Below are 27,679 nucleotides of genomic sequence, written 5' to 3'. Positions count from 1 at the left end.
AAATACATATAAGCTGCCTTCCCTTCAAGATAAAAAACATGAGACAGAATGAACTCAGACACACAGATGAATCCCTAAAGGGTAACACACACAGGAAGATCATACAAATAGCACACCTTTCAAGTACACCTTTATTATAAAAAGGAGTAGAAAATGGGTTTGTTTTTTGTTTCTTTGCATTGTAAATAATGGCAGTTATAAAAACCAAGGCAATTGGAACTAGTTGCTTTATAACAAAGTGTGGCCTAAGCAGCCAACAGGCAGCAATTATTCTCAGTATAAAAAGGTCAGAGAGCTAGTAAAATGAAGCTGCCCTTGACAGAAGGGGACACAGTATATTTCATCTACAGCTTCTACTTTTCAACATTAAAATGAAAATAATCTCTGTCTAGTTGCCAAGAACTATGGACTTTTCCATCTTCTTCCCACCACCAAGTATTGCTTTCAACTGTCAGCCTTCTTGCATCTAAAAATGGTTTAGGTTAAGTATCAAGGTCTGTTTGACACAAGAATGCCCTACAGCTCTTCAGAAAGCTAAATAACTTAAGGTGGAATCCAGCACCCCACAAATTGACTTCACCTTCTTCCCCCTCACTGCAGCCCCCACCCCCATGCACACAGCCCAATCCATGCATTCTCAGAACAGATTACGGGGGTACTGCAGTGAGTTTGAGAAGGTGAAGTCCCATAGTGCAAGCAGACGTTCATATAATCCACAGTTTGAACGTATGTGGGAGTTGCTGGGATGAAACCTGGAGATCCACACAGTACCTTTAAATTATTTGATACATACAAGGCGAATGAAGCAGTATCTGCCTTGTATCCCCTTCCTGGTGTACAGAGCGCATGAGGCCTTGTTATGCGAGGCAGGGAAGATGTGAATATCAAAGCCAGGAGAGGAATGGACCGGCTCATCTCCTGCACATGGAGAACTGTAAAAGGTGCAATGCATCTCCGGTTTCTACCTAGCAGCCTTAGGGGCCTGAGATACAAATAAAGCATATTTAAATTTAGGTAAGTTTAGATATGCACCTTCCAAGATGTGCTCTTGTTTAGAAGGTGTCCTACCACAGCAGCTTTCCTGGACTAGGAGTGAGTGCAGTCCATGCAGTCTGTGCCAGCAAACCTTCTGCCACCCTGCAACACCATTATTGCTAGAATATACAAATGGCACAAGCAACTCGAGCATCAACATGGATTGCAACAGATCCTCACTATACAGACAAGTTGTGTTTGAACAGAAAAGGGAGATAATAGAAAACAGTCTTCTGTTCTTACACCACCTGTCTGCAAATGAAAATACAGATTATGCACATAGTGCCAGGTCCTGCAGTGATGGGGCTCCTCCACCTTGGATAGCTGTGTACATCTACAGGCACAGCTTTTAACGCTGCAACAATGAGAGGACAAACACACCTGCTCAAGTTCTCTCTGCTGGCTGCCTTCTGAAGATCAGGAACCCCAATTCAAACACTGGAGGAATCTTAAAACCCTAACCAAGCCAGATACCTCCACCAGTTTCCTCTCCCACGATAAAAAAAGCCCTGAGAATAAGACTTCAGCCTGGGTGCACATTGACTAATGCAATCACACACTTCAGGTTTAAACTGGATGTTTATCATGCTTCACAGCACTTTTGCTCCCTGCACCCACACAAGTGGTTTGAGCAGTTCATTACAGGAAATGTGTTCGTCAAATAAGGTACTGGTATAATGTTCAACTAACTGCTTTACGTATAACTGCATTACTCCAAGCCAAAGGGTTATTATTGGGAAGGGCCAATTGATAAGCTAAAGAGGCACAGAGGCAGGGGCAACTCTGCATGAGCTGCAAAGCTAGGAGTAAGTGGGTATATGGCCATAATCAGGAGTTTAAATGGTTCCGTTTTCTCCTCTGCCTGCAGAATCCTCTTCTCTGAACTCGGTGTCCCAAATATAGGCTTGGGGACCATTCCACTCCCACTCCTCTAAGCCTAGAAGTGACATCATGGCTGAGGGTGATCTGGTCTGGACTCCTAGGCAAATTACCCAAGATCTGCCCTTCTTTCCCCACCCTCCAGGCTCCGGAAGTTGGCTGCCCTAGATGTCTGTTACATCTTTCTGAGCAGCAGTGCCCCCAAATGCCTGCAAACTGGGTTTAGGGGTTTCTTTTCTTCTCAAATATTAAAAAAGGAGAGAGAGAGAAAATCCAGTGACAATTAGCGTAGTGGCAAACACTGCAATATGAAAAGGAACTTAAGCAACTGAAGTGCTGTGAAGGCTACTCATTGTGTCTTGCACCACAGATCCTAATAAAAACAACCTTTCAAAGTGCGTCAAGAGACTATCCTTTTTTCCAGCCTTAGCAGCCACCACTCACTACAACCAGATTAACAGCCTAGTAGAAAATTGAGTGCTAAACTTTCAGAAAGCTTTTTCTCCTCTTGGGTGTTGGAATCAAAATTACTTGATTTTCTCACACACAGAAAGTGAATGCAAGTTAACCTGTTAAATGATCAAAAAATATTTTAGTACAGCTTGACATCTTAAAGGTATTGGCTAGCAGCAACTGTGCAAGTTTAGAATTAATAGTGCCACGGTCAGCAAGAGGCTGTTTTTCCATATGCAGTCAGTCTCCAATTATTCTCCCCCCTTCCTGCCTTAGTCTGTACAACAGAAATGATTGCTCAAAATGTGGCACTTGTTAAAAGGGTGTACTGTGCTTGAAGAGAACCATGCGTGTGCCTGAAGTGTCCATTTTCCATCTCTCAAGATTTTGAAGCTGCACATCTGTCCATTACATTCTCTCCCCATCTTACCCACCCATCCCCATATTTTCACACATTGCACATATGTATACTCCATCCTTGCAGCGAACTACCAACAGATGCAAGTGCCTGTGTGCCACAGCAAACCATCAAGCAGGACTACTATAAGTAAACTAGTGTTGATCTTCTTCCAGTTCATTCTTATAACTGTTTAGCAAGGCAAGGTGACAGAGGAAGTTCTCAGCACCACTGGGCGTCTGCTGGCTCCAGAGAAATCTCTGCCTGCATTTCCCAAGTCTTCCCAGCTGCACGTCAGTTTACAAGAGTAGTGGTGTTCTCTCCCCTGCTGGCTGCTCTTTTTGGAAAAAGTCCTTGATCTGAGATAGCTTGCTATGAATTCTTTCTTTCAAGGGAGGGACGTGGTGACTTGGATCTAGGATGTTAGTTATCCTGCGCTCTCTTTCACGCCTCCATATCAGGTAGGGATGTGGTGGAAAAGGGGCTTCGCGTTTCTCTCTGCGCAGCTGTATCGTTATTCCTCCAATGGCCAGCATTGCCCAAACCGCCAAGAGTATGATGTCTGTAAGATGAAGAAACCAATAGGTAAGTCTCAACTGAAGTGGGATCTCTTCCTTCTCTTTTAGTAAGCCAGCCCAAGACCTCATTTACTTATCCAGGCCAGTTTTCCTTTACAGTTTCTAAAACCTACACCTGCTTTTTGAAATCCATCTTCACATCTACCGTATTTTTCGCCCTATAGGACGCACCGTCGCATAAGACGCACCTAGTTTTTTTGGGGGGAAATAAAGGGAAAAAATTATTTCCCCCCAGGCACGGGGCTGGGGCAGCCCGAGCTTCCCCCGACCCCAGCCCCCAAACAGGCAGCTCTCTGCAAGCCGTGGGAGCCCAGCGGTGGCTCCCGCTGCTTGAGGAGAGATCCGCGAAGCCTGCACGCGCTGATCTCAGCGCGCGCAGGCTTCAGGATGCCAGCAACTCTCCCCAAGCAGCGGGAACGTTCCCGCTGCTTGAGGAGAGATCCGCGAAGCCTGCACGCGCTGAGATCAGCGCGCCCAGGCTTCGGGATGCAGGCAACTCTCCCCAAGCAGCGGGAGCGTTCCCGCTGCTTGCGGAGAGGTCCGCGAAGCCTGGAGAGCGAGAGGGGTCGGTGCGCACCTACCGCTCTCGCTCTCCAGGCTTCAGCGAAAGCCTGCATTCGCCCCATAAGATGCACCCACATTTCCCCTTCATTTTTGGAGGGGAAAAAGTGCGTCTTATAGGGCGAAAAATACGGTACTTTCCCCAACAAAGGCCTTGGAACTGCTACTCTGCCCCACACCCTCGAGCGACTTAAGATGTTCCATAAAGGTGTGAAAAGGAAGACCAGTATGCTGCTGAGTCTTGTCTGAAGGGACAAGGTACAGAGTATTCATCTCCAACCAGGACAAAACACATGCACCTCTCTCCTTTCCCTTTGGCCAAGACCCAGAAGCTTGGGAAAGAGCAGCATAGTCATTCATCCGTTTGGAACACCCAATGCAGCGCTAAGCTAAGTGTATCTGCAACGGCACTCTTCAGGCACAATTCTTTTCTGTCCTCTACTTTAACATGAGCCTGCAAGCTTTTTTGAAGCATTCATGGTTGCTACTAACTTCTCTTCTGAGGTTCTCAGTTGCAAGCCTCCAATCAAGGAACTCACTCATCTGAAGACACACTTACCGTTACGCTGAAAGGGCACATTGGTGAAAGCTCTTTTGAAGTTTTCATCTAGAATCCTCCGGAGCAGGTCGATGCTAATGTAAGAGAGACTTGTGTACAAGTAACATGCTGTAGCCAAGACTATGGTGTAGGACCCTATGATGCCACATGTCAAGATGTTCAGCTAAAGAGAAAGAACAGACTGTGAATGGCTTTGAAAAGAGGCTGGCCACGCTCTATGAAGGTAGAAGATTGCAAAGCACTATCTAGACAGCTACAAATTCCCTATCCCCAAATTAGTGTTTTGTAGGGGTTTTTTAGAGCATGGCTTTCATAAGGGAAAACTACTGTAGGTTCCACTGTAGCTCATGGAGGCATACAGAACAAAAAGTTGAATTGCTTAGAAATGCAGTTAAGCAGAGGCAAAATGTAGCCAGGCTGAGCCAATGCAATTCACCAAGGATGGGTCATTATTAACAGAAACTGTCCTTCTACTGTAAGGTATACCTGGAGCAGCGAACAATTACAGTAATAAAAAATTAAACATAAAACAAAGTGGGGCTGTGGGAATTGGGTGGGTGGGTAGGGGAAAGAAAACATAATGAAACAGGAATTCATATATCAAAAGCTTGCCTCAAGCAGCTTGTCTCCCTGGATATGTAACATATGCATAACAGAATGTAAATGAGAGGGAGTAAGCAAGCAAGCACTAGGGACCCGGGTGGCGCTGTGGGTTAAACCACAAAGCCTAGGACTTGCCAATCAGAAGGTCGGCGTTTCGAATCCCCGTGATGGGGTGAGCTCCCGTTGCTCGGTCCCTGCTCCTGCCAACCTAGCAGTTCGAAAGCAAGTCAAAGTGCAAGTAGATAAATAGGTACCGCTCCAGCGGGAGGGTAAACGGCGTTTCCATGTACTGCTCTGGTTTGCCAGAAGTAGCTTAGTCATGCTTGCCATATGACCCAGAAGCTGTCTGTGGACAAACGCCGGCTCCCTCAGCCAGTAAAGCGAGATGAGCACCACAACCCCAGAGTCGGCCACGACTGAACCTAATGGTCAGGGGTCCCTTTACCTTTACAAGCAAGCACTGGTTTTTCACAACTATGTCCAAAAGGGGAAAAGTTTAGTTACAGCATTCTGTCCACCATCACTCCAAAATGTACAAGAACAGAAGCTGAAACAATTACACTTTAAAAAATCAAACAAGGTACTTACAACTCTGGGGTATCCAACAAAAACTATTGGGACTATCAAGGCAATGCAACAGAAGGTCACCCAGAATACTGCATCATCTTGGAAAACTTTATAGTCTCCTGTGAAGGTCAAGTCAAGTCAAATCATTTTATTACAGTCAACGACCAGTATCAAGACAAAAACACCAATTGCAAAATTTAAAAGCTCAAAACAAGATAAAATTGCATACACCTTAAAAAAAGCAGATCTGGGTGGTCATTTATCTGTCAAAAAGGAAACCCTTCTGACCTAGAAGTGTGTGAAGGCATCAGATTAATGTGAGTTAAATGCAATTCCAGGCGGCATTCAAAGTCATTTATCAATGTTCAAAACCGTGCCCACACAGCAAAGTATCTTGAAAGAGGCACCTGGAGGCCAATATCCCCAGTCCATTATTTTGAGAGAATTGCATTTAAAGGGATGACTGAGGAGCAAACTAATTGCCAAGTGTTGGCTGCAATACTTTCCTCAAAGTGGATTCTTGTTAAAACATTTGCTGAAGTATATCTGAACTCCTATTAGATAACCAGCACAAGATTTGCCATGTTTAGAAAACTAATATATAAAATATGACCATTCTTACACAAGTCCATTGTAAATAATGCAGAATACTTTAGAGTGTAGCTTCTTTTTATGTAGCAGTTCTGCCTCTACGACATTAGTATACAGGATAGTTTTGCTGTAAGCCACCTTGGGAAGGTTTTGCCCTGAAAGGTGGCACATACACTTTTCAAAAGGACAGAAATTAAATTGGCAACACTCTGTTTTAATACAATATTTTTGCTCTCAGAGGTGCAACTGGTAGCGCCCTTCTCTTCAGACCTAAATCAGTGGAAAGCAAAAGACAGCAAGAGTAATCGCAACACAAAACTTCATAAAGTAACAAAGAATATTCACATTTCATAGGAATCATAACTATGTGACATACCTATTGGAGTGAAGAAAACTGTAGATGCGACAAGGAAGCCCAGCACAAGCCCCACAATCAACATACAGAGGATCACAAAGCCAAATCGCCACCAGTAAGCGACCAAGAGGAGACCTCCAAGAACTCCAGCTACTGCAGTAAGACCAATATTGACTGGGATGACCAAGGAAGGAGAAGAAGAGGGAAAAGTGAGGTTTGTTTCTCCAACATCACCCACGCCTGTGCAAATGCACTTTGATTTTTAAAGAATCCATGCCAACACATTCCCAGAAAGGTAGCTATGTCAGTTTGTTGTAACAAACAAGGAGCATTAGAGAATGGTAGAAAGACTAACACATTAATTATGAGATACATTTTTGTGGACTAGCCTCTGGGGTCCTAAAAGACTTTGTTCTGCTAATCAAGATGACTCCTGCTGCATGTTGGACTCCTCCATACTGGTTTAAAAAGAAAAGTGAAATTAAAGGGTTGCTGATTAACCATGTTGCCCAAGTAACATTTTGAGTAACCACAGCAGTGCAGGATCATTCATGGGAAATCAGCAGCTACACAGCACTAGAAATAAGAATAACAGAAATAGCAGCAGTAGTAGTAGTAGTAGTAGTAGTGATGGTAGTGTTTATTTATATCCTGTCTTTTTCCCTGACAGGTCTCAAGGCTGCTTCCAGATAAAATAAGAACAGCTAAACAATTATGAATGTAACTTTTGTTTTGGCTACTTATTCCATGACTACCTGTGGTCCTCTCATTAATCAAGAAATAAAATAAATATAAAATTTTCAAGGCAACAATGGGATTTACATTTGCCTGAATTTTTCAACTGGCTATATGAGATTGTCAAAGAGGATTCTGAAACTACTAGCATAAAAAATTATCAGCCTCTATAAAGAACTGTGCATCTGTTATGCTAACACAATTCATTTAGTATCAATATGCAGAATTCTGCTACAAAAAATGGAAATAAATCTTGGTTGTATCTTTCTGCATAGTTTATTACACTTTATCTTCTTTCCAGGATTTACTTTTGTTTTGCTCATCATGGCAAAGGGTAAAAAGTTATGCAACATACTGTATCTTACCGAAGCAAAGAAAATAATAACTTAACCATCTCTTTGGTTTTGAATGTCAGTAGCCACCGCCCACATACTTTCACACATATCTTCACAGCAAGAAAGGTGAGAACCTTTGGGTTTTTTAAAAGTGAGAGTCAAAATATTCAGGAAACTGAATTCTGAACTTACACACGCCATGCTGTTTCTAGAGGGCAATGGAACTGAAGTATACACACAGCCATGGCTTATGGACTCAAACTTCTGCAGCTCAAACCTTTAACTGAAAGAAATGCTGACAGATTTATAGATGTAATGTGGACTTTGCTTTCTCCTAGCACAAATATTAGTACCAGCTTAAGGAAAAAACAAAAGTCATTTCTGTTGATTCTAATGCATCCTTAAATCTTAGCCGTGCACTGTACTGCACCTTTCAATATTACTTGAAAAGTCTTCTTTAGTCACTGTTCAGTAATCCAGGAGTGAGATGCAACTGCTAATCACACCAGAAAGGTACACAGCATCAAGCTGGCCAGCTGATATTAACCAGAGGACCTATGTTCTAATGCTGGTCTTCAAACAAACATTTCCAAGGTATTAATAAATCCATACTTGTCTCTGCTTACCATCATAACTGAGAGCAGATGTTCTCGAAATGGTTATGAAGAAAAAGAATGCCGTAAAGATGAAGCCCATGAAGAATAAATCTAAGAGGGGAAATCAATATATTTTTAAAAACAGTGTTTTCCAGGTTTTGAATGTGAAGAGTCTATTTGGATTTAAAAGAGTTCTACAAGTTCACCACCCCATAACCTGGGCATGTAACCTTTACTGCCATGACACCTATATATGTACAGGGACTCAAAAACTGATAAGGCCCACTGTCATGTACTTGAATAAGCCAGTGAACACTTTTTGAGACAATGGAACTAGCAAGAGCCATTCTGCAACACCGACGTCTTCCTGAAGCTATGTGATTTCACCTTTTTTTCAAGGCAACAGTCCCAACACACACACACACACACACACACGGTTGTAACTGACCATTTGATCATTCTTGATGTGGAGACACTGCAGAATTGCCTACCATAAAAGAGGCTACCTGTAACTTCCAGCTCTGGGATGGCCTTTGACCAAATCACCACAGATTAGTGACATGGTACTCATACAGTAACACAGGGAGTATATAATTCCCTTTCAGTCTTTCTAAAATGGGTGGGGAGGTCTTCCTTTTCAGGTGCAACTAAAGCCACAGTTGCATCGCTGGCTTACATTCAAGCCAGGAATGCAAATTCTTCTTACTTTTACCAACAGCTTGTACTTTCCCATGCCCCTCATATACAATACCAGGGCCGGGGAAAGGGAATGTGGTTAGCCCAAAAACAGCCTGATGAGCCAACCTCAGATACCTGGCTATAAGAATTAAGTATGCTTTCAATAATAATAATAATAATAATAATAATAATAATAATAATAATAATAATAATAAATTTATTATTTATTTATACCCCGCACATCTGGCTGGGTTTCCCCAGCCACTCTGGGCGGCTTCCACAGAGACCAAAAATACACTAAAATGTCACCCATTAAAAGCTTCCCTAAACAGGGCTGCCTTCAGATGTCTTCTTAATGTCAGGTAGTTGTTTATCACTTTGACATCTGCTGGAAGGGCGTTCCACAGGGCGGGCGCCACTGCCGAGAAGGCCCTCTGCCTGGTTCCCTGTAGCTTTGCTTCTCGCAATGAGGGAACCGCCAGAAGGCCCTCGGCGCTGGACCTCAGCGTCCGGGCAGAACGATGGGGGTGGAGACGCTCCTTCAGGTATACTGGGCAGAGGCCGTTTAGGGCTTTAAAGGTCAACACCAACACTTTGAATTGTGCTCGGAAATGTACTGGGAGCCAATGTAGGTCTTTCAAGACCGGTATTATGCGGTCTCAGCAGCCGCCCCCAGTCACCAGTCTAGCTGCCGCATTCTGGATTAGTTGTAGTTTCCAGGTCACCTTCATTATAATTGGGGAAGCGGATAAGCGGTGCCTCTGCAATCCATATTTTGGGCACACTGCTCTCTATTTTTGTCATAATAATGCTGATATTATTATTATTATTATTATTATTATTATTATTATTATTATTATTATTATTATTTACTTGTACCCTGCCCATCTGAATGGGTTGCCCCAGCCACTCAGGGCAGCTTCCAACAAAATATAAAAAACAACACATCGTAATGGAGCTCATCAATTAAACTAACCTGCAGGGATCAGAACTGGGAAAATGCAATTGTGCTGGGAACCAAGACTTTGTAAGACATACACTCTCTCCTTAACCAGTACCTGTTTTCCAGAATCTGTGTCCATGAAAACAGATGAAGAGGCCAAGGACAGCAAGCACAGTGAAAAATATTTTGGTGGAGAGTCTCTCTACAGAAGAAAAGAACATTTCATGATACGCCATTAAACAGGGGCAACGGTGTGCAACTTTCATCCAAGGAATGACCACCAAGTCCCCTTACGTACATTGAGTTGGGAGGATGATATAGATACATTCCAATGACTTACTAAGAGAGGAGCAGTTATCCACCGAGCCAGAAAGGCTACACATGTATGTATGAGCTGGCACATAGGCAGCAGAGGTATTCCACAGTGGATCCTTTACTATGACATTATAGATCACTCCTTGTCCAGGAAGCGAGGAGAAGTACAAGTCAGTTTTGTCTTGGTTCACTAAGGTCATCATCTGTGGAGGACATATAAAGAGTAAGGGAACAAAAGAGATTGGTACACATGCCTTACTTTTCCCCACACCTCAAGTTTTAGAGACAAGCTGGGTGTTGCCTCTTAGCCCTCTGAATTATTGAAATAAGGATAACCCACTTTTTGACTGAAGAGTCTCCTAAGGCAGTTGACTTACTGGAAGCCATATAAAAACAACAAAACACAAAGCACAAAAAGATTATAGCACAATAACTATATGAAGTATCATTAAAGCAAGTCACCGCAAACATGGACTACAAAAGGCTTCAAGAAATCTTAATTCAAAACAAACTGAAGAAATTAGCACAGTCACACCACGGGATCCGCAGAGCGCCACTCATTCATACACTGAAAGTGCACAACTTACTTTAGTGCCATGCCTTCTGATGCTTTGCACTTCAGACATCTTTCTCATGTGGCTCACAAACGATGCTTCAGACAAGTCATTCTCTGGCAAGAAATACTGATAGACTTCATAAGATAGTCGCCACCTAGAGCTACTGCCCAAATCACACAATGGTGGGTTTGTACCTCTGGAAAATTGCAGGGGAGAATATTTATTTGAACTTGTTAGGCTCATTTTCACACTTCGCTTTGAGGCTAGAGTTTGTAGTGCCAATAGCTACTTCCCTCCAATACATTGCAGAACGGTTTAATATATCTTATTGTGATCCACAGGCAAAAAGCCTAGCTCCAAAGTTACAAATCACAGTAAATAACCGGGAAATTCTGTTTCACAAAATGTTAAGCTGGAGCCTCTTCCTTCCCATCTACTGCAGATCCATTATTAAAGAGGCTTCGAGTGGTGGGTCATTACCCAATCTCAAGAGGACTGCAAAGTTGCTACTTCTACCATTAAAAAAACCAAAAACCTGACTGCTGATAAAAGATGTATTTTAATTTTGGGGTATTTATGTCAGCTTGTTAATTTAGCAGAATTAATATACCACTTAATCATCTATAACCTCTCAACGGTTTAGTGAGGTTGTAAATTTGTTATTTTAAAATGTTGATAAAATCTAATTATAAAAGCAAGTTAACCTAAAGAATTATCAAAATATAAGTGAAAACAGGTGCTATTAAAAATATACACAATAAAATTGCATGTCTGGGTAGGCCTGCTTAAACAAACGAAAGCAAGCCTACCCATAATTGTTATTTTATTATGTATATGACTGAGCATATAATTACTTCAATTACCATTTTCTGCCATTGCCTTTACATTTATTTGAAAGTTTAAGGGTTAGAAGTCTACATTCTTCCTTACCCCCACCTCTTCTGACTACAAGAACCGGCCTTGGTTTGCCCCAATATGTCTGAAGGATTAAAAAAAAAAATCATAGATTGCATACTGCCAGTCCTCTGGACAAAAATGGCTAGTCTAGCTCTGAAAACCACCTTAATCCCTTCCTTTCAGGCTACAGAAAGAAGGTATGCCTTAGGATTATGATGCAGACTCACCTAAAACAACTTTGTTCGGAAGTCTAGAAACACAATAACCCATATAGTCACCATCTAAGAGGAAGATACATACCTCACATATCCTAGATTTGCTGGGGCAAATTTAATGTGTGTCTCAGCCAAGTTATATTCTAAATAAATATTGGGGTCAATTTCCAAGTTAAATTCCATGTTGCAGCCTCCAGGGATTGGATCTAAACAGAAAGAGTCAAATGACTTCAATAAAAAGGAGTAACACATTTTCAATCAGCTGTTAAAGTAAGATACTGTGTCTTGTGTTCACTGCTTTTGTGAATAGGCTCCTGTTGCCTGAAGTGTTGTTGCTCAGCCAGTGCAATCATAATGGCAGCAAAAAATGGTTTGCAACTCAAGAACCAGCTTCATGAACATGTGATCTCTCTGCTCCCACCCCAGACCATGGTTCTGCATTACGGATCTGCCAGGCCAAGCCATGGTTCCGTCAAAAGTGAAGGAAAACCATGACTTGAAGTGGGATTGCACTTAAAAACTGGTTCTGAGAGGGAGCCCAAAGTGACATAAGGTAGAAAGTGTGGGGTTCTCAAAGTCTGCAGGAGGTTCCTGAGAAGCTGAGGGGAGTGAATTACAGTGGTACCTCGCAAGACGAACGCCTCGCAAGACGAAAAACTCGCTAGACGAAAGAGTTTTCCGTTTTTTGAGTCGTTCCGCAAGACGAATTTCCCTATGGGCTTGCTTCGCAAGACGAAACGTCTTGCGAGGTCTTGCGAGTTTGTTTCCTTTTTCTTAAAGCCGCTAAGAGCCGTGCTTCGTAAGACGAAAAAACCGCAAGACAAAGAGACTCGCGAAACGGATTAATTTCGTCTTGCGAGGCACCACTGTACATAGCTACAGGCCAGGAAAATTAAAAGCTCAGATAAAATTGGATGAAGAAATACAATGGAGGATTTTTTAACGGGATGAAAAGAGAGCAAGACATGACGTTTTGCATTTCTGCTTGATTTCCCAAACCTTCACTCTCCTCTATGCAGGGAGACAGGAAGGCACAAAATTGGTATTACACACAGGAGCTCAAAGAGAACGCCACACATCATTTTGACCCTGACTGCAGAAAAAATAAGATGGCTTACCTCTTTCAGCATAAGAGAAAGAAACAGCTGTGCTCAACACCTGGTCAGCACCCACAGCTTGCAAGTACCACGTACACACTGTCTGCAGAGGCCGAAGGATAGAAACCAGTCCTTTGTCTGTCCCAGCCCCAGAGTTATTGCTGGAAGGTTTCTAAGAAGCAAAGAGATTAATGAGTACCTCTAAAAGCTGCAACGTGCTAAATTTATTTTTGTGAATGCTCTCATAGATTGCAGGGTGCTGGAGTAATGTCCAATTGCCCATTTTGAGAGCAATCACTAAATCCAATTGTCAGCTACTGAATATTTGACAAGAACCCCTAGACAAACAGGGATGTTGGCTTTCTGCAGATACAGCAACAGGGAATTGAAGGGCATCAGAGTTCATGAGATCCCACTGAACCTACCTATCCACGCTCCGTCCACACAATGTGTCCATTATTCCACTTGATGCTGGGTATTCCAGATGCAAGTGAACCAAGTATTAGATCAGCGACTAGGCCTGGGCGATATATAAATATATCACCCAGGATGGGTATGAGGGGCAGACTCTGGAGTATATCACTGGCGAAACCGCCACCACTCCTGAGTCCTTCTGCCACCAGCACCCAGCATGCCAAGGGGAAAACAAGCTCCAGCCTGGCACTGGAGACAGAGGGACTCAGGAGCGGTTTCACCAGCAATGTTCTGCTGAGTGAAGCCATCATGGCGGTCTACCCCTCATACCACCACAGAGGGAGAAGCAATCTGCATTGCTTGTTCCTCCCTCTGCTTCTTAAAATTGCTTGGCGGGGTGGGGGCTCCGTTAGAGTGCTCCCCCTCCCCAGCAGACAGAGCCCTAATTGTGTTCCTGCTTGCTTGAGAGCAGGATCAGGATCACAGCTGTTCAGTTGGGGAATGCGAAGCCCAGGAGGCTCCCCAGCTGAGAGATCGCGCCCCCCCCCGCTTGTTCCGCCCCTGGAGGAAAGAGGCAGCACGCCTGCACAGACAAAGGCAGTCAAACGCACAGAGCCTGGCAAGCTCTATGCACTTGGGTATTGCTGCCTGGTCTGTCTTCGGGAAGGGGTGGCCTGCTGGCTTGCCCAGCCCCAGCTCAGCTCAGCTGGAGGCAGGAGCTTTTCTGCCCCCCAGCCAAGCAGCACGCTGGGGTCAGCTGCATTGGCCCCAGCCCGTGAGGCACTGAGTCAAAGCACCTCAGCTCCCACAGTGAGAGCTGTGGCAGTTTCACCCTGTGCCTCACGGTCTGGGGCCAATGCAGCTTCTTTCAACATCACGGTTCATCACCAAACCGCGATGTTTGGCTGGTGATACACCGTGATGTTGAAAACCCAACATCGCCCAGTCCTGACAGTGACTGAAACATCACAAGGGCTAATAAGCAGTAATTCAGATACCTTATCAAAGGAGATAGTCACATTCTTGTGGTGGGTGTGGATCTGAAAGATAATGACAGTCACATTGCTGTCAATATTCCTCAACACTGCTTCAGCTGGAATGGTTTCGTTCAGCAACACATTCTTAAATTTTCCCAAAGAAAGCTCCAAGAGAGGGCCTGCATTAAAAGGGGGAAAGCAAGTGATACTGGTTAGTTGACTTGAGTAGATGAAGACACACAGCTAACCAGCAGCCTACAAGAATGGAGGTGAAGTTGACTGGTCAAATATTGTCAAGAGTTCCTTGAACTGTCTTTGTTTAAATGGTTGCCTCCCTTTTCCATTGGGTCACTGGTCATCCTAACTACTTTTTCATCAGCCCTCCAGAAGTCTGGGTCACAAGGCGCCACCTATTTTCTAGAACAGGCATCCCCAAACTTAGCCCTCCAGCTGTTCTGGGACTGCAATTCCCATCATCCCTGACCACTGGTCCTGTTAGCCAGGGATGATGGGAGTTGTAGTCCCATAACAGCTGGAGGGTCGAGTTTGGGGGTGCCTGCTCTAGAAACTCTAGTGGGCCAGGCTTTGGAGAGGTCAGTGAGCCTTCTAGTTCCAACTTCTTCCTTCTGAAATAAGCCACATGGCCAAGCCTAGCTGGTTATTGTGCTACAACTGCATGCAATTCTAATGTGGACAGAGTGGAGGAACCATGCTTCATGACAAAATAACACAAGCAACCGTTATATTAACACAAGACACAACTGCTGCACCACTGCATTCCCTGAGTCAAGGGATGTTCACTCTATAAGGTTTCTTGGAAAGCTTGGAGTTTTCTGCAAGGACATCAATTTGTAAATACAATAACTTTCTTTGCTACTGCTAATCACCGTTAATTGACATTTTTGGCCAAAATTCAACTGACAGTGGAGCATGTTTTTGACCAGTCAAGAGCTAGCCCTATCTTAACCCAGATACCCCAGCAGTCAAGAGCCTTTGTTTGCTAGAGTCAGAGCTATTTAACTGGCCTCAGCCATTTTTCCCTCATAAGAAACAGACCCTACCAAAATGGGATATGGGTGGGAGAATTTTGGTGAAAAATTTAGGGGCTTTCGGGTGATTACCTTAATGATGTTTACAAGGTGGCTGAGAGGTGTGGGTGTTCTCTTAACACTTAAAAAAAATCTTGTGTTGCTTTTTCTACAGGGCTCCACAATCTCCCTGGCCAGCACACTTCCTGAAGCAGTCATGAGGGAAAGTCATGAAATGAATGTCCTCAGCTGGGAACACCATTAGCTACATCAGTCGGGGAGGCCAAAGAAAAAGGAGCGTCTGCACTAAGTAGGATTGCTTGGATGTAGCCTGTTTTTATAACCAAAGTAGCCTACCCCAAACCAGTTTATCTGACTGCATTATTCTCATTTATTTATAATTGCCTAATCATATGGAACAAAATTACATTATGCTGTAAGGACCTTTAATAAAATCTTAGAATTGTAGAGTTGGAAAGAACCCTGAGGGTCATCTAGTCCAACTCCCTGCAATGCTGGAAGCTCAGCTGAAGCATCCATGCCAGGTGGCCGTCCAACCTCTGCTTATAAACCCCCAAGGAAGGAGAGTCCACTACCTCCCAAGTGAGACTGCTCCACAATTGAACGACTCTTACTGTCAGAAAGTTTTTTCTGAAGTTTAGTTGGAATCTCCTTTCTTGTAACTTGAAGCCATTGGTTCATGTCCTAGTCTCCAGAGCAGGAGAAAAGGGGCCTGCATAAAAGTGGTCACTTGTGAGTAGAACACACGCAAGTTGAGGGATGCCTGCACTCTCAAGGTCCATTAGCAGTTCCTCCATTAGATCAGGGTTAGCCAACATTGTGCACTCCAGATGTTGGACTAACTCCCACCATCCTTCACCACTGGCCATGTTTACAGGGGCTGATAGGAACTGGAGCCCAAGAACATCTGGAGGACACACCATTATCTACCTCTTCATTTGGGCTTTAGTCACTGATGGTCAAATGTCTTTTCTCAGCTCCACTCCCATCTCCAACCTTTCAGCCCTTACAACATGCCACAAAACCAAGCAATAATGATTTTTAAAATAATGATTTTTAAAGAAGATGTTGGGATATTACTGTTTGATATACTAGCATTTTTGTAGTTAAGACTTTAAGAAAAAAAATATTTGCATTAATTACATAAAGAATTAACTGAAGGCAGCCCTGTTTAGGAAAGTTTTTCACGTTTGAAGTTTTATTCTGTGTAGAATATTCCTGCATTACGAATGGTCCATGTCACCTTTAAGAAAAAGAGGTAGGATTAGGCCAGGCATGGCCAAACTTGGTCCTCCAGCTGTTTTGGGACTACACCTCCCATCATCCCTAGCTAACAGTGGTCAGGGATGGTTGAAATTGTAGTCCCAAAACAGCTGGAGGGCCAAGTTTGGCCATGCCTGGATTAGGCCAACCTTCCATATTCCTGGATCAAGTGACTTTTCTTCTTTAAGTTCTCAAAGTTCTTAACCTAGCTCAAGGTTGTCATCTGAACTAGCCAAATGTTTAACTGATAATCAATCACAGCCAGTCAATCCTTTGAAAAAACAAGACTTGAGAGCCGTCTTGTCCAAAAACGGCAACTACCGTATTTTTCGCTCTATAAGACGCACTTTTCGCCCTCCAAAAATTAAGGGGAAATGTTTGTGCGTCTTCTGGAGCGAATGCAGGCTCCGTGGCTTCAGGGATAGCCATTGAAGCCAGGAGAGCAAGAGGGATCGGTGCGCACTGATACCTCTTGCTCTCCTGGCTTCACTTTGCTGGAGAGGCGCTGCACAGCTTCCCCTCTCTGCGCAGCGCCCCTTCAGCGAAGCGGGAGGAGAAATGGAAGGGGCTCTGTTTCTCCTGCCGCTTCGCTGAAGGGGTGTTGCGCAGAGAGGGAGAGAATCCCCCCCCCCCTCCTATGGTCCGGTGCATCCTATAGAGCGAAAAATAGGGTAGACATTCTGTTTTGGCAACTGTAACCTTGGTTTAAGGAGTGTTAAGGAGCCTAGATTATATAGTTGAGTTTCTAACACTGCCAACCTCAATATAAAAACATGGGATATGCAAACATTGTACAGTCCGCAACATGGAGAACGCAGAACATCTCCCATTTAGGTTACTTTTCCAAGGTTCTTCTTTTCACACTTCCTGCTTTGGTCTGGGTGTGTGCAACAAGTGCAGGAAGCTACGTTGTGGGTTTGTCCTGTGGCTCCTATGTTGACCTAGACCTGCACAGCTTGCACCCCATTATCATCAAACAGGCTCCAACCATGGATTGCGGCTTGTGCACCCGCTTCTATCTGGCCATTTCAGGAAGGTGGCAAAAGAAAGAAAGAAAGAAAGAAAGAAAGAAAGAAAGAAAGAAAGAAAGAAAGAAAGAAAGAAAGAGAGAGAGAACAGGAGTTTCTTCATCCAGTGAAATCAATTTTTGTATGGCCACATTACAATGGTTGGTCGTATTTCTTTAGCAACATACACCTCACAATAGACTCAAGGCAACTTACAAACATAAAGTTAAAAAATTATCTAAAATACAATAAAGACAATTTCATACTCTAAAACCAAGTCAGGTAAAACAGAATTCTGCTCTTTGCAGACTAAAGCAAGTTAATTTCTATTTCAATTTGGAACTGCACAATTTTAAACATATGTTAAAGGGATCACTTCTCTTCCTCCCCACCAGTTTAACCCTGCTCTTCTGAAACCTTTGAGATTTGAGGCATTTATAATTCTTTCTGAGAAGTACAAAGCAGTCCTTAGCTTCAAAGAGTTTATGATGCCTTAAGGTGATGTTATGTAAGCACTAAATCCCGAAAGAGCAATCTTCTGCCTATCTCTCTTCAAAGGATATATGCTGCAGAGAACAAATTAATCATTACTTTCCCAGCACACTCATCACAAGCACATGACAAAGCTTTCAAAATAGGTGTGAAGGAATATTGCAGAACATAAAATGTGAGTGTAGGTCATGAGTGCTGCATTCATACATAATAATTACAATTTTATCTTTCCACACCTCTCTTTTGAGCAATTTAACAGGCTAGATGAGCATATTCATTTGCCTACTGTCATGGCTCAGCCAAAAGGGTTGTGTGTTTTGCACAAATCAAGAGGCATTTGGATATTAGTCCCCTTTCCTCACCCCCTACTTTGATCAACTGCTTTGGCAACAGACCACAATTTCTATATTCATGAATGTATCCCCCCCTTCCATATTGAAAATAGCTACCTTATAATCCTTGTAATGAGCATGTGAGGTTCTGTTGTTGGCACCTGTCTGTCTTGGGAGACAATGGGGGAGTGCGTCTTTCACTGTCTTATGCTAGATGGGGATGTTTGGAAAACGTGTTTTCTTGAAGATCTACTAAACCAAAAGCGGAGCTTTATTTTCATTTAGTGAGATGCCTATTCCAGCCCTTCATCACTTTTTGCTTTGCCTTCACTGTGGTTAAGAGAGGTGGCTGGTGGCCTTCAATCACTATTTGATTTCCAATAGCAGATTCACATACAGTGGTACCTTGCGTTACGAACTTAATTCGTTCCAGAGGTCCGTTCTTAACCTGAAACAGTTCTTAACCTGAGGCGCGCTTTCGATAACAGGGCTTCCCACTGCAGCTGCGCTGCCGGCATGCAATTTCCGTTCTCATCCTGGGGCAAAGTTCACAACCCAAGGTTAGCAGAGTTTGTAACCCAAAGCATTTGTAACCCAAGGTACCACTGTATTAGAAAGAAGAGTTCGGAAAACAAGTGAAAGCTGTTAATGGGAAGGATGTCAGTCATAAAGATGAACATATTACTGAAGATGCTCTTTTGATTTCAAACTGCTCCAGTAACTGGCAAAACAGGATGTTTCAAAGAACGGCAAAAATATATTTCAAGATTTATCTGGCGGGGGGGGAATGGAGGATAAAACATAAATTTTTGATAAATGCTAAAGAAAGAGGTGGATTTTCCCTGCCAGATTTAAGACTATATTATGAGGCATCCTGTCTTTGTTGGTTAAAGGCGTGGTTAACATTAAAAAGGTGCAAATTTTGGATTTAGAAGGACATGATAATAGATTTGGCTGGCATGCATATTTGTAGTATGGAAAAACTGAAATACATAAAAGTTTCATGAATCTTGTCATTAGGAAAAATGTATATAAAGTGTGGGATAAATACAAAAACTTGCTGAAAAGGAAAACACCATTATGGCTGTCACACATAGAAACCATAATGGTGAAAAAAAGAAATATGAATGATGAATGGGTAACATATAGAAATTTGCTAACAGAGGAGGAAGGTAAGATCAAATTAAACAGGTTTGAAGAAATAGCAGAAATATTAATGAGTTGATTACAATATTATCAACTTAAGAAGTTATTTAAGTTGGGCAAATATAGTGGCTTTACAAACCAAACCTCTCAACTAGAAAAGGACCTGCTAGAGAAGAGTCAAAAAGTAATATCTGAAATGCTATTAGAATGGCAAGCGAAAGATGAACAGGTGAAATCATCAATGATACACTAGGCACTGGATATAGGACCTAATAGTGAAATGGCAGCATGGGAAAGATTGTGGAATGTGGATTTGAAATTTACAGCGTGCTCTGCTATAAAAGAAAATTAGATGAAAATGATGTATAGATGGTATCTGACTCCTACTAAATCAGCAAAAATGTATGTCGGAATCAGATACCTGATGGAAATGTAAAGATGAGGGGTACCTTTTTCCATATGTAGTGGTCAGGCAAGGTAGCAAAAGCTTTCTGGGGAGTGATTTATAATGAGTTGGAAAAAATGTTGGAAGATAACTTTAGTTAAAAAAAACCAGAAGCTTTTCTTTTAGGTACAGGGGAAGAGATTATGTATGCTACAGCTGTCTGATTGATTTATGCCAAGAGATGGAAAGAAGAAAGAGTTCCAATGAAGGAAAAATGGCAATTAAAACTGATGGAATATACAGAAATGGCAAATCTTACCAGAAGAATAAGAAATCAAGAAGAGAGACTTTTAAAAACAGAATGGGGGAAATTTATTGATTATTTGAAGATGTATTGTAAACAACCTAAAACATTAGCAGGATTGACATAAACACCTGCAGTAAGAAATAATGAAAAGGGAATATAAAGGGGAAATTAGTAAAAAGCTTTGAACGGGATATGCAGTAGCAAAAGATATAAAATAAGTAACCACAGAAAGGAGGGGAGGGAAGTTGGGGTGAAAGCAGATTGATGATGTAAAGATTTTGCTTTTTTGTTAAAATATTTGTAAAATGAGAAATAAAATTAAAAGAAAAAAGAAGTGAAAGCTTGCATCATCGCTATGCCTTATTTTATTTTATTTTTGTATTACTTGAACCTTATCCAAGCCATGTGATTCTGAGGGTTACTGTCTGAGATCAAGGGCAGTTGTAAATTCATTGAATTTATCAGCTCTCCTTAGTGCATAAGCAAATTGCTGGATTGGCAAGCATAGTCTGGAATGGGAGCCACTTCCTTGGGCCTGCCTTTTTGAAGTCTCTTGTACACAGGAAATGCCCTACTTGGGGCTTGAACTGTGCTGGTTTTTCAGAGAACAGCTACTTTATACAGCAGTTTCACGCTGCTTTAAAAGAGAGAGAGAGAGATAAATACTATATCCAGAGTCCCTGTCCTAAATCATGAGATGTTAAACAAACCAGAGTTTCCTTGCTAAAGTTCTGGGCTACCAACAGTAACAGTTGCTTATAACCTATTTGAGTGTAAAACATTTTTAATTTTGTTAAAGTTGACAACTGAATCTTGCTCATTAAAATGGCATGAATCTTGGCATGACACATATTTGAAAAACAGCACCACAGAACTCAGTGTGTGAGACCTTTAGTGAACCAAATAATGCTTTGTAGATCCTCCTCCTGTTTGAAAGTGGATAACAAAACATAATACTTCTACATAGCTCTTCATGTGAAAACATGCAGTGAGGAATGTATTTCACAGAAATGTGATAATGAAAACTAAAAGGCACTTTGAGGAATGGAGTGTTGGTAAGGGGCAATATTCGAGCAGGAAGATTACCACAGCCAAGGAGCCATTTTCACATTCAAGAAGAGTGACCGACAGGATTTCGTACCAAAGAAAGGATTCTTCTTTTCTGTATTGCACCACTGCCCAAAGTCAAAAGACAAACTAGTGCAAACACTTGTGCAAGGCACGACAGAAAAAGTACTTAGTTCACTTCAGGGACTGAAAAGCACACTGAGCTTATACACAAAATATAATCCCAAGGGAAGCTAGGCAATGCAAAAACCCATTGCAAATAATGAGATTTATTCAGAGTCACACAAGTACACAATTACTCTTAAGATCCATTCGTTCTAATGAGCCAGATGCATACCTAACTGATTGGGGATGGTGCTCATTATGTTTCAAAAGGACAAGATATTTTCTATAGCTAACATAACAAGAGATACTATTGAATTTGGCCTCAAATGACTTTGTACCAAGTGCACTGTCCAAATAAAGCACCATTCTGTCAGTAAAGACTACTTCATTCCACATTCTCTGCTTTTCTACTTTACAAGGGTTTTCAAAGATTCACAACACTGAAGGCAAAGAAAACCCTTTACAGTGTGGCTGTCACATTTTTTTCAGTTGCTCCATATGCTTTCGTTGATTAATCTGTGAACAGCCTGTATAACCCATGTGCTCTGAGCATGGCATAATTCTGATTAGATTGCTTTGGAACGTGAGTACCATTTGTGAAAACTGCTGATCAATAAACTGCGTATCATATTTGAGTGACTGTAGGGCAGTTCGAAAGCACGTCAAAGTGCAAGTAGATAAATAGGTACCGCTCCAGTGGGAAGGTAAGCGGCGTTTCCGTGCGCTGCTCTGGTTCGCCAGAAGCGGCTCAGTCATGCTGGCCACATGACCCGGAAGCTGTCTGCGGACAAACGCCGGCTCCCTCGGCCTATAGAGCGAGATGAGCGCGCAACCCCAGAGTCATCCGCAACTGGACCTAATGGTCAGGGGTACCTTTACCTTTTTAGGGCTGCGTTTAGTTCGATATTTCTATGAAGTGAAATGACATTAAAATCAGACCTGGTGTTAACACACAGCAAGATGAGCAACCTGCTCCTGCGTCTGGTAGCAGAACTGCTACACATGAACTTTGGGCAAGAACCTCTCCCCAAAAAACCAGCACCAGAGCGTGCAACAGATAACGAGTGTGATCACACCTGTGGTACAGTGCAAAGCAAAGCACTATGCTGACTGAAGTTGAAATTGCTCCTTGTCAGTCCCCCACAATCCCTCTAATGAAGTTGGTAGGAAGCTTAAAGCCTCCATTGCCACAAGGCTTTATAACTTATATACAGGTAACAACCAATTGAGGTGTAACTGCTCACATGTAATAAATGGCCCTAAAAGAGCCCAGAAAGAGCAAAACAGGCACAAAAAACAGTGCCTAGCAATCCCACTTTGCAAGTGCACTTCCAGGAGCCCTTCCACTGACTGTGGAGGCCTGTGGAGGGTTGGAGTTTAAACAAGGAGGTTTGGAGGGAGCAACTGTGGTGGAATTTGGCATCTGGTAAGTGCTGCTGATTTTTAAGAGAGTTTTTCAAGGGTTCCCAGAGGTTTAGAGGGTGTTTGCCGGCTTTTTCAATGGTGTTTCAAATATATGCACTTTCACTTAAATGCCTGGTGCCTCGGAGCGTAACCCTCGGAGCGAAAATTGGGAGCGGCCTGTACCCTTCATATTGCAACAGAAACCTAAGTAGTTTACATCTCCCAAAAGGAAGCCATGTAAGAAATGCAAAACAAATTCTGTACGCAAAACCAAATACTACTGCTATTATAACTTGCTTCGCAGAACATGGCATCCTGGATACGTCGCCCAGGACTGGTTTGAGGGCCAGAGTGCGATGGCGCCTTCAGGAGGCGGTAATCATGGGTGAAACTGCTGCTGCTGCTCTGAGTCCTTCCACTCAGTGGCGGAGCTTCTTGCTCCAGCACTGGGGGGGGGGGAGCAGAGAGCAGGCGGGGGTGGGTGGGGCTGGCGCACATCCCAGGGGTGTGGCGCGCATCCTGGGGGAGTGGCACACCACCTGCGGGGGTGCAGCTGCGATGGCACCCCACCAGGATCATGCTGCGGGGGGCGGTGTGCTCCCCCCGCACTCCTCTTCCTCCGCCAGTGCTTCCGCTGCCTGTGCCTGGCGCACAGAGGGAGGGACGAGCTGCATGAGCCCTGGTCCCATGAGGCACTGGGTGAAGCCGCCATCACTCCTGCCGAGTTTTTGTAGGTGGAATCAGTCAGGGCCCTGCCCTCCCGGGCCAGGTAGGAAAAGGCCTGCAAGGCAGGGAGCAGGTTTTCCAGGACTCACAACCAAGATGGTCTATACCAGCGGTTCTCAACCTGTGGGTCCCCAGATGTTGTTGGACTACAACTCCCATCATCCCTGAGCTCTGGCCTTGCTAGCTAGGGGTGATGGGAGTTGTAGTTCAACAACATCTATGCAGTCCAGGGGGTGACACTGCCTGCCAGCTTCCTCAGTCTCAATGTTAATCCTTGTAGGGAGGAGGTTGGGGGCAAACTAGAATGAGTTGAGCCCCTATTGCTCTGTCCCAGCTCCTGCCAACCTAGCAGTTCGAAAGCACACCAGCACAAGTAGATAAATGGGTACCACTGCGGCGGGAAGGTAAATGGTGTTTCTGTGTGCTCTGGCTTCCGTCATGGTGTCCCATTGTGCCAGAAGCAGTTTAGTCATGCTGGCCACATGACCCGGAAAACTCACTGCGGACAAACACTGGCTTCTTCGGGCTGAAGCGAGATGAGTGCCACAACCCCAGTTGCCTTTGACTGGACTTAACCATCCAGGAGTACCTTTACCTTATCAGTTGTATGTGCCTGCCTGAAGTTAAGGTAGTAGCATAAAATGGGCAGCTCTGCTGCTTTTGCTCATCTTTGGTCAGGAATGAGATGGCATTACACAAGTCAAAAGAGAGACTTAAACATAAAGAAATAATTTGCTTTAAAATACCAATACAGTACATAGTTCAGCTGTGGAATTTGCTCCCACCAGAAGTAATGATGGCCACCAAATTGGATGGCTTTAAAGGAGGATTAAAAAACCTAATAGAGGATAAGGCTATAATCTGCCTCCACTGTCTGAATACCATTTGCTCAGAATCACAAGTGGGGAGAGAGATGTTGCACTCAGGACCTGTTTTCAAGCATCCCATCAGCATCTGGCTGGATACTGAGAACAAAATGCTGGACTAGATGGGCAACTGACTTGATCCAGCAGGGCTTTTCTCGTGTTCTTATTTTTTAGACTCTGGTTTTGTTTCTGTTTTTTGGAATTGGAAAACAAATGAGTATCTCCAATGTGCATTCCTTTTATTTGTCATCAAGACAGCTCTGGAGAGGTGTTAAGATAGACAACCCATCCTTCCTGGTGTAACCAGTGGCTCAGCAATCAGAAATGGTTCCAAAATTCTATGAACTGCAATATACAGGTGGTACATGACCCCAGTCAAGCTTGCAAAAATATACCATTTGCCAGATAATAAGTGTTGGAAATGTAAAGAAACTGAAGGAACATTCTTTCACCTTTGGTGGACTTGCCCAAGGGTTAAGGCTTTCTGGGAAATGATCTATAACGAGTTAAAAAAGGTATTTAAATATACCTTCCCTAAGAAACCAGAGGCCTTCCTTTTGGGCATTGTCGGCCAAATGGTGTTAAAGAAGGACCGAACTTTCTTTATGTATGCCACAACAGCAGCAAGAATACTCATCGCAAAGCATTGGAAGACTCAAGATTTGCCCACTCTGGAAGAATGGCAGATGCAACTGATAGACTATATGGAATTGGCAGAAATGACTGGCAGAATCCGGGACCTGGGAGAAGAGACAGTGGAAGAGGACTGGAAAAAGTTTAAGGACTATTTGCAAAAGCATTGTAAATTGTATGAATGCTAAGATGATGCAGGATAGGAAATAATCTGGCACCAGTAACTTAGTGGAAAGTTGTATGAAAACAAGTGAACCATTAGAACAAGATTGAAACTTTGATTAATATTATGTCAAATTTCAACATCTAAATATTTGATAATAAAGTTTAAAATTGGTGACATAATATTTGAAAATTACAAAATAAGATTTTGAAAGAAGGTGAAGAATTACTGAATATAACTCTATAAATGGGAACGCAAGAAAGGGAGATGTGAGGAAGTCCGAAAGAAAAGTTACGGAAATTTGGTTTTTCTGAAAATTAATTATGCTATTTGTTTTGTGTTTATTTTTCTTTTTATATGTTGGTGATGGGGTTTTATTTGTTTAGTGATGTACTGTTTAAAACCTTTAATAAACATTATTATAAAAAAAACAAAATTCTATGAACTGCAACAGAGACTAAGCTGCTTCTGGCAAAACCAGAGCAGTGCATGGAAACCCTGTTTATCTTCCCGCCAGAGCGGTACCTATTGATCTACTTGCACTTGATGTGTTTTTGAACTGCTAGGTGGGCAGGAGCTGGAACCAACCAATGGGGGCTTATCCCATCATGGAGATTTGAACTGCCAACCTTCCGCCTTCTGAAGTCAAAGGAAAAGCAGTTTAGGTTACCAGCTGCATACAGTATTGCAAAATACCATGGCCCTAGAATAGTCACATTCTTCAAGCTGTAAGAATGCTCCTTGCTTCTAATATTAATTAAGTTGTTCTTCTGTAGACCATTATCAAAGCTCATGCAATATTGCAGCAAGAACTCTGACAAACCAGTGAGAGCTGCAAAACTAGTTTGAGCGTTTACATATAATGTAATTGCGTCCAATGACACATTTGCTGCTGTTCCTTCTGCATTATCCACAGCAGAGCTTAAGACTTTGTCTCAGCAATAAAAGACATGCTTGTTCATCAGCTCAGGGAACCAAGAACGCTGCGCAGATGCCAAGGCACATGACTCAAACTATGAAGACACATGACCAGTTCTTCTAAAGCCTACAATTCCCATGACTGCTTTGCTTCCATTGGAAGACAGCTGACATGGGTAATACAGGCAACTAATGCCTATATTCCCATTGCCAGCCAAAACCAAGGAAGCCCCCTCCCTGGCCCTCCTTGCAGCTTCCTTGAGTCTTTATGTCTGGCTGGAACTCCAATAATTGGACTCCAATAATTCCTTCCGCTTGCCTGGATCTCGGCTAGAGGGAGGTGTGTTTGGAGTGTGGGGAAGCTTGCCTGCTGTACCAAGGTAAAATTTACAGCAATTTATCTGCTCCCTTTTGCCTCTGTCCCCTTCCACCAGTGGCATGGGGTTCCTGGAAGGGCATACAGCCCTGAAGCCAAAAAGGGGTTTTCCACCCTGGCAGTATATGGGTTACAGTTTCTTCATACATAGCATTTTAAGGTTTACATCTTAGGATTCTCATATATATATATATGCCCCCTCCAAAAGTTTAATGTGACAAACACACATGAGACAGTGAACCATATAAAGGAGCCAGGTTGAGAGGACACCTGGTGGCAAACTCAGGTTTGTTGTTGCACAATGTGCAAAACAGAACACAGTACCGATTAGATAAAGCAACTCTCCTTGCACCCATGGAGGGGCGGGGGAAATTTCCCTTTGCTTTAGCTGAATTAAGTAAACACAGTCAACATAGTTTTCATACAGAGCCCCGAAAACCCAATCCATACGCAACAGCATCAGTCCAAGGCGCGCACAGCCCTTCCCGGCTCCTTCTACACTAAGATCCCTTTGGAAGGAAAGCGGCTTTAAGCCACGAGCCCGCCAGCCAAGATCCAGCCGGCCCCGAACTACGTTAACTTCGGGCGTGCAACAGGCATGGGGAATGGGGCACCGTTTCCCAGAAACCAAGCCATATGTGGCCCCGTCTTTAACTTGTCTGGTCAGTGAGCAAATCCAGATAAAGTGGCTACAGGATTATTAGATAAGCATCAGCCTTTGTGGCCTTACCTGCCGCGGCGTCCTCTGCCCCTTCGTACCTGGAGAAGCACCCGAGCACCAGAAAGAGCGCGAGGAGCCCCATGGTGTCTGCCGCCTCTCCGCGCGCGAGGGGATCCGCAGCGCCAGACAGGGGATCGCATGCACACGAGCCAAGACGCAGCACGAGCCGGGGGGGGGGACGGGGGCGCGGTGCAAGCGGGCTCTACCCGGGGCAGCAAGCGCGGAGTGGCATCCCTGCTCCCCGCCGCGCCTCCCTCGTCCTGCAAGGCGCCGCGATGCCGAAACCCTCCGGCTGCGCAACAGGCGCTCACTTCCGGGGAGGGAGCCCCGCTCTCCCCGCCTCCCTCTTCCGCGGGGCGGGCGGCCCCCTTGGCGCAGAGA

At 43.6% G+C, this 27,679-nt stretch overlaps 1 protein-coding gene across 1 annotated transcript; it reads right to left on the bottom strand.

Moving 5' to 3' along the window:
* Positions 1 to 113: 113 nt before the first annotated feature.
* Positions 114 to 27,553, bottom strand: TM7SF3 (transmembrane 7 superfamily member 3). The gene is made up of 12 exons (XM_081210721.1): positions 27,308 to 27,553; positions 14,359 to 14,516; positions 12,968 to 13,118; positions 11,935 to 12,055; positions 10,768 to 10,933; positions 10,206 to 10,383; positions 9,981 to 10,067; positions 8,275 to 8,355; positions 6,600 to 6,752; positions 5,654 to 5,751; positions 4,463 to 4,625; positions 114 to 3,326 (listed from the first exon to the last, which is right to left on the bottom strand). The coding sequence occupies exons 1-12, from the start codon at positions 27,378 to 27,380 to the stop codon at positions 3,064 to 3,066; spliced, it is 1,692 nt and encodes a 563-aa protein (XP_081066847.1). The 5' UTR covers positions 27,381 to 27,553; the 3' UTR covers positions 114 to 3,063.
* Between the last annotated feature and the right edge of the window lie 126 nt (positions 27,554 to 27,679).

The sequence above is a fragment of the Podarcis bocagei genome (genome assembly GCF_964188305.1).
Source record: "Podarcis bocagei genome assembly, chromosome: 10".
NCBI lineage: Eukaryota > Metazoa > Chordata > Lepidosauria > Squamata > Lacertidae > Podarcis > Podarcis bocagei.
The sequence above is the reverse complement of the archived record's forward strand: the minus strand, read 5'-3'. Positions and strand labels throughout refer to the sequence as shown.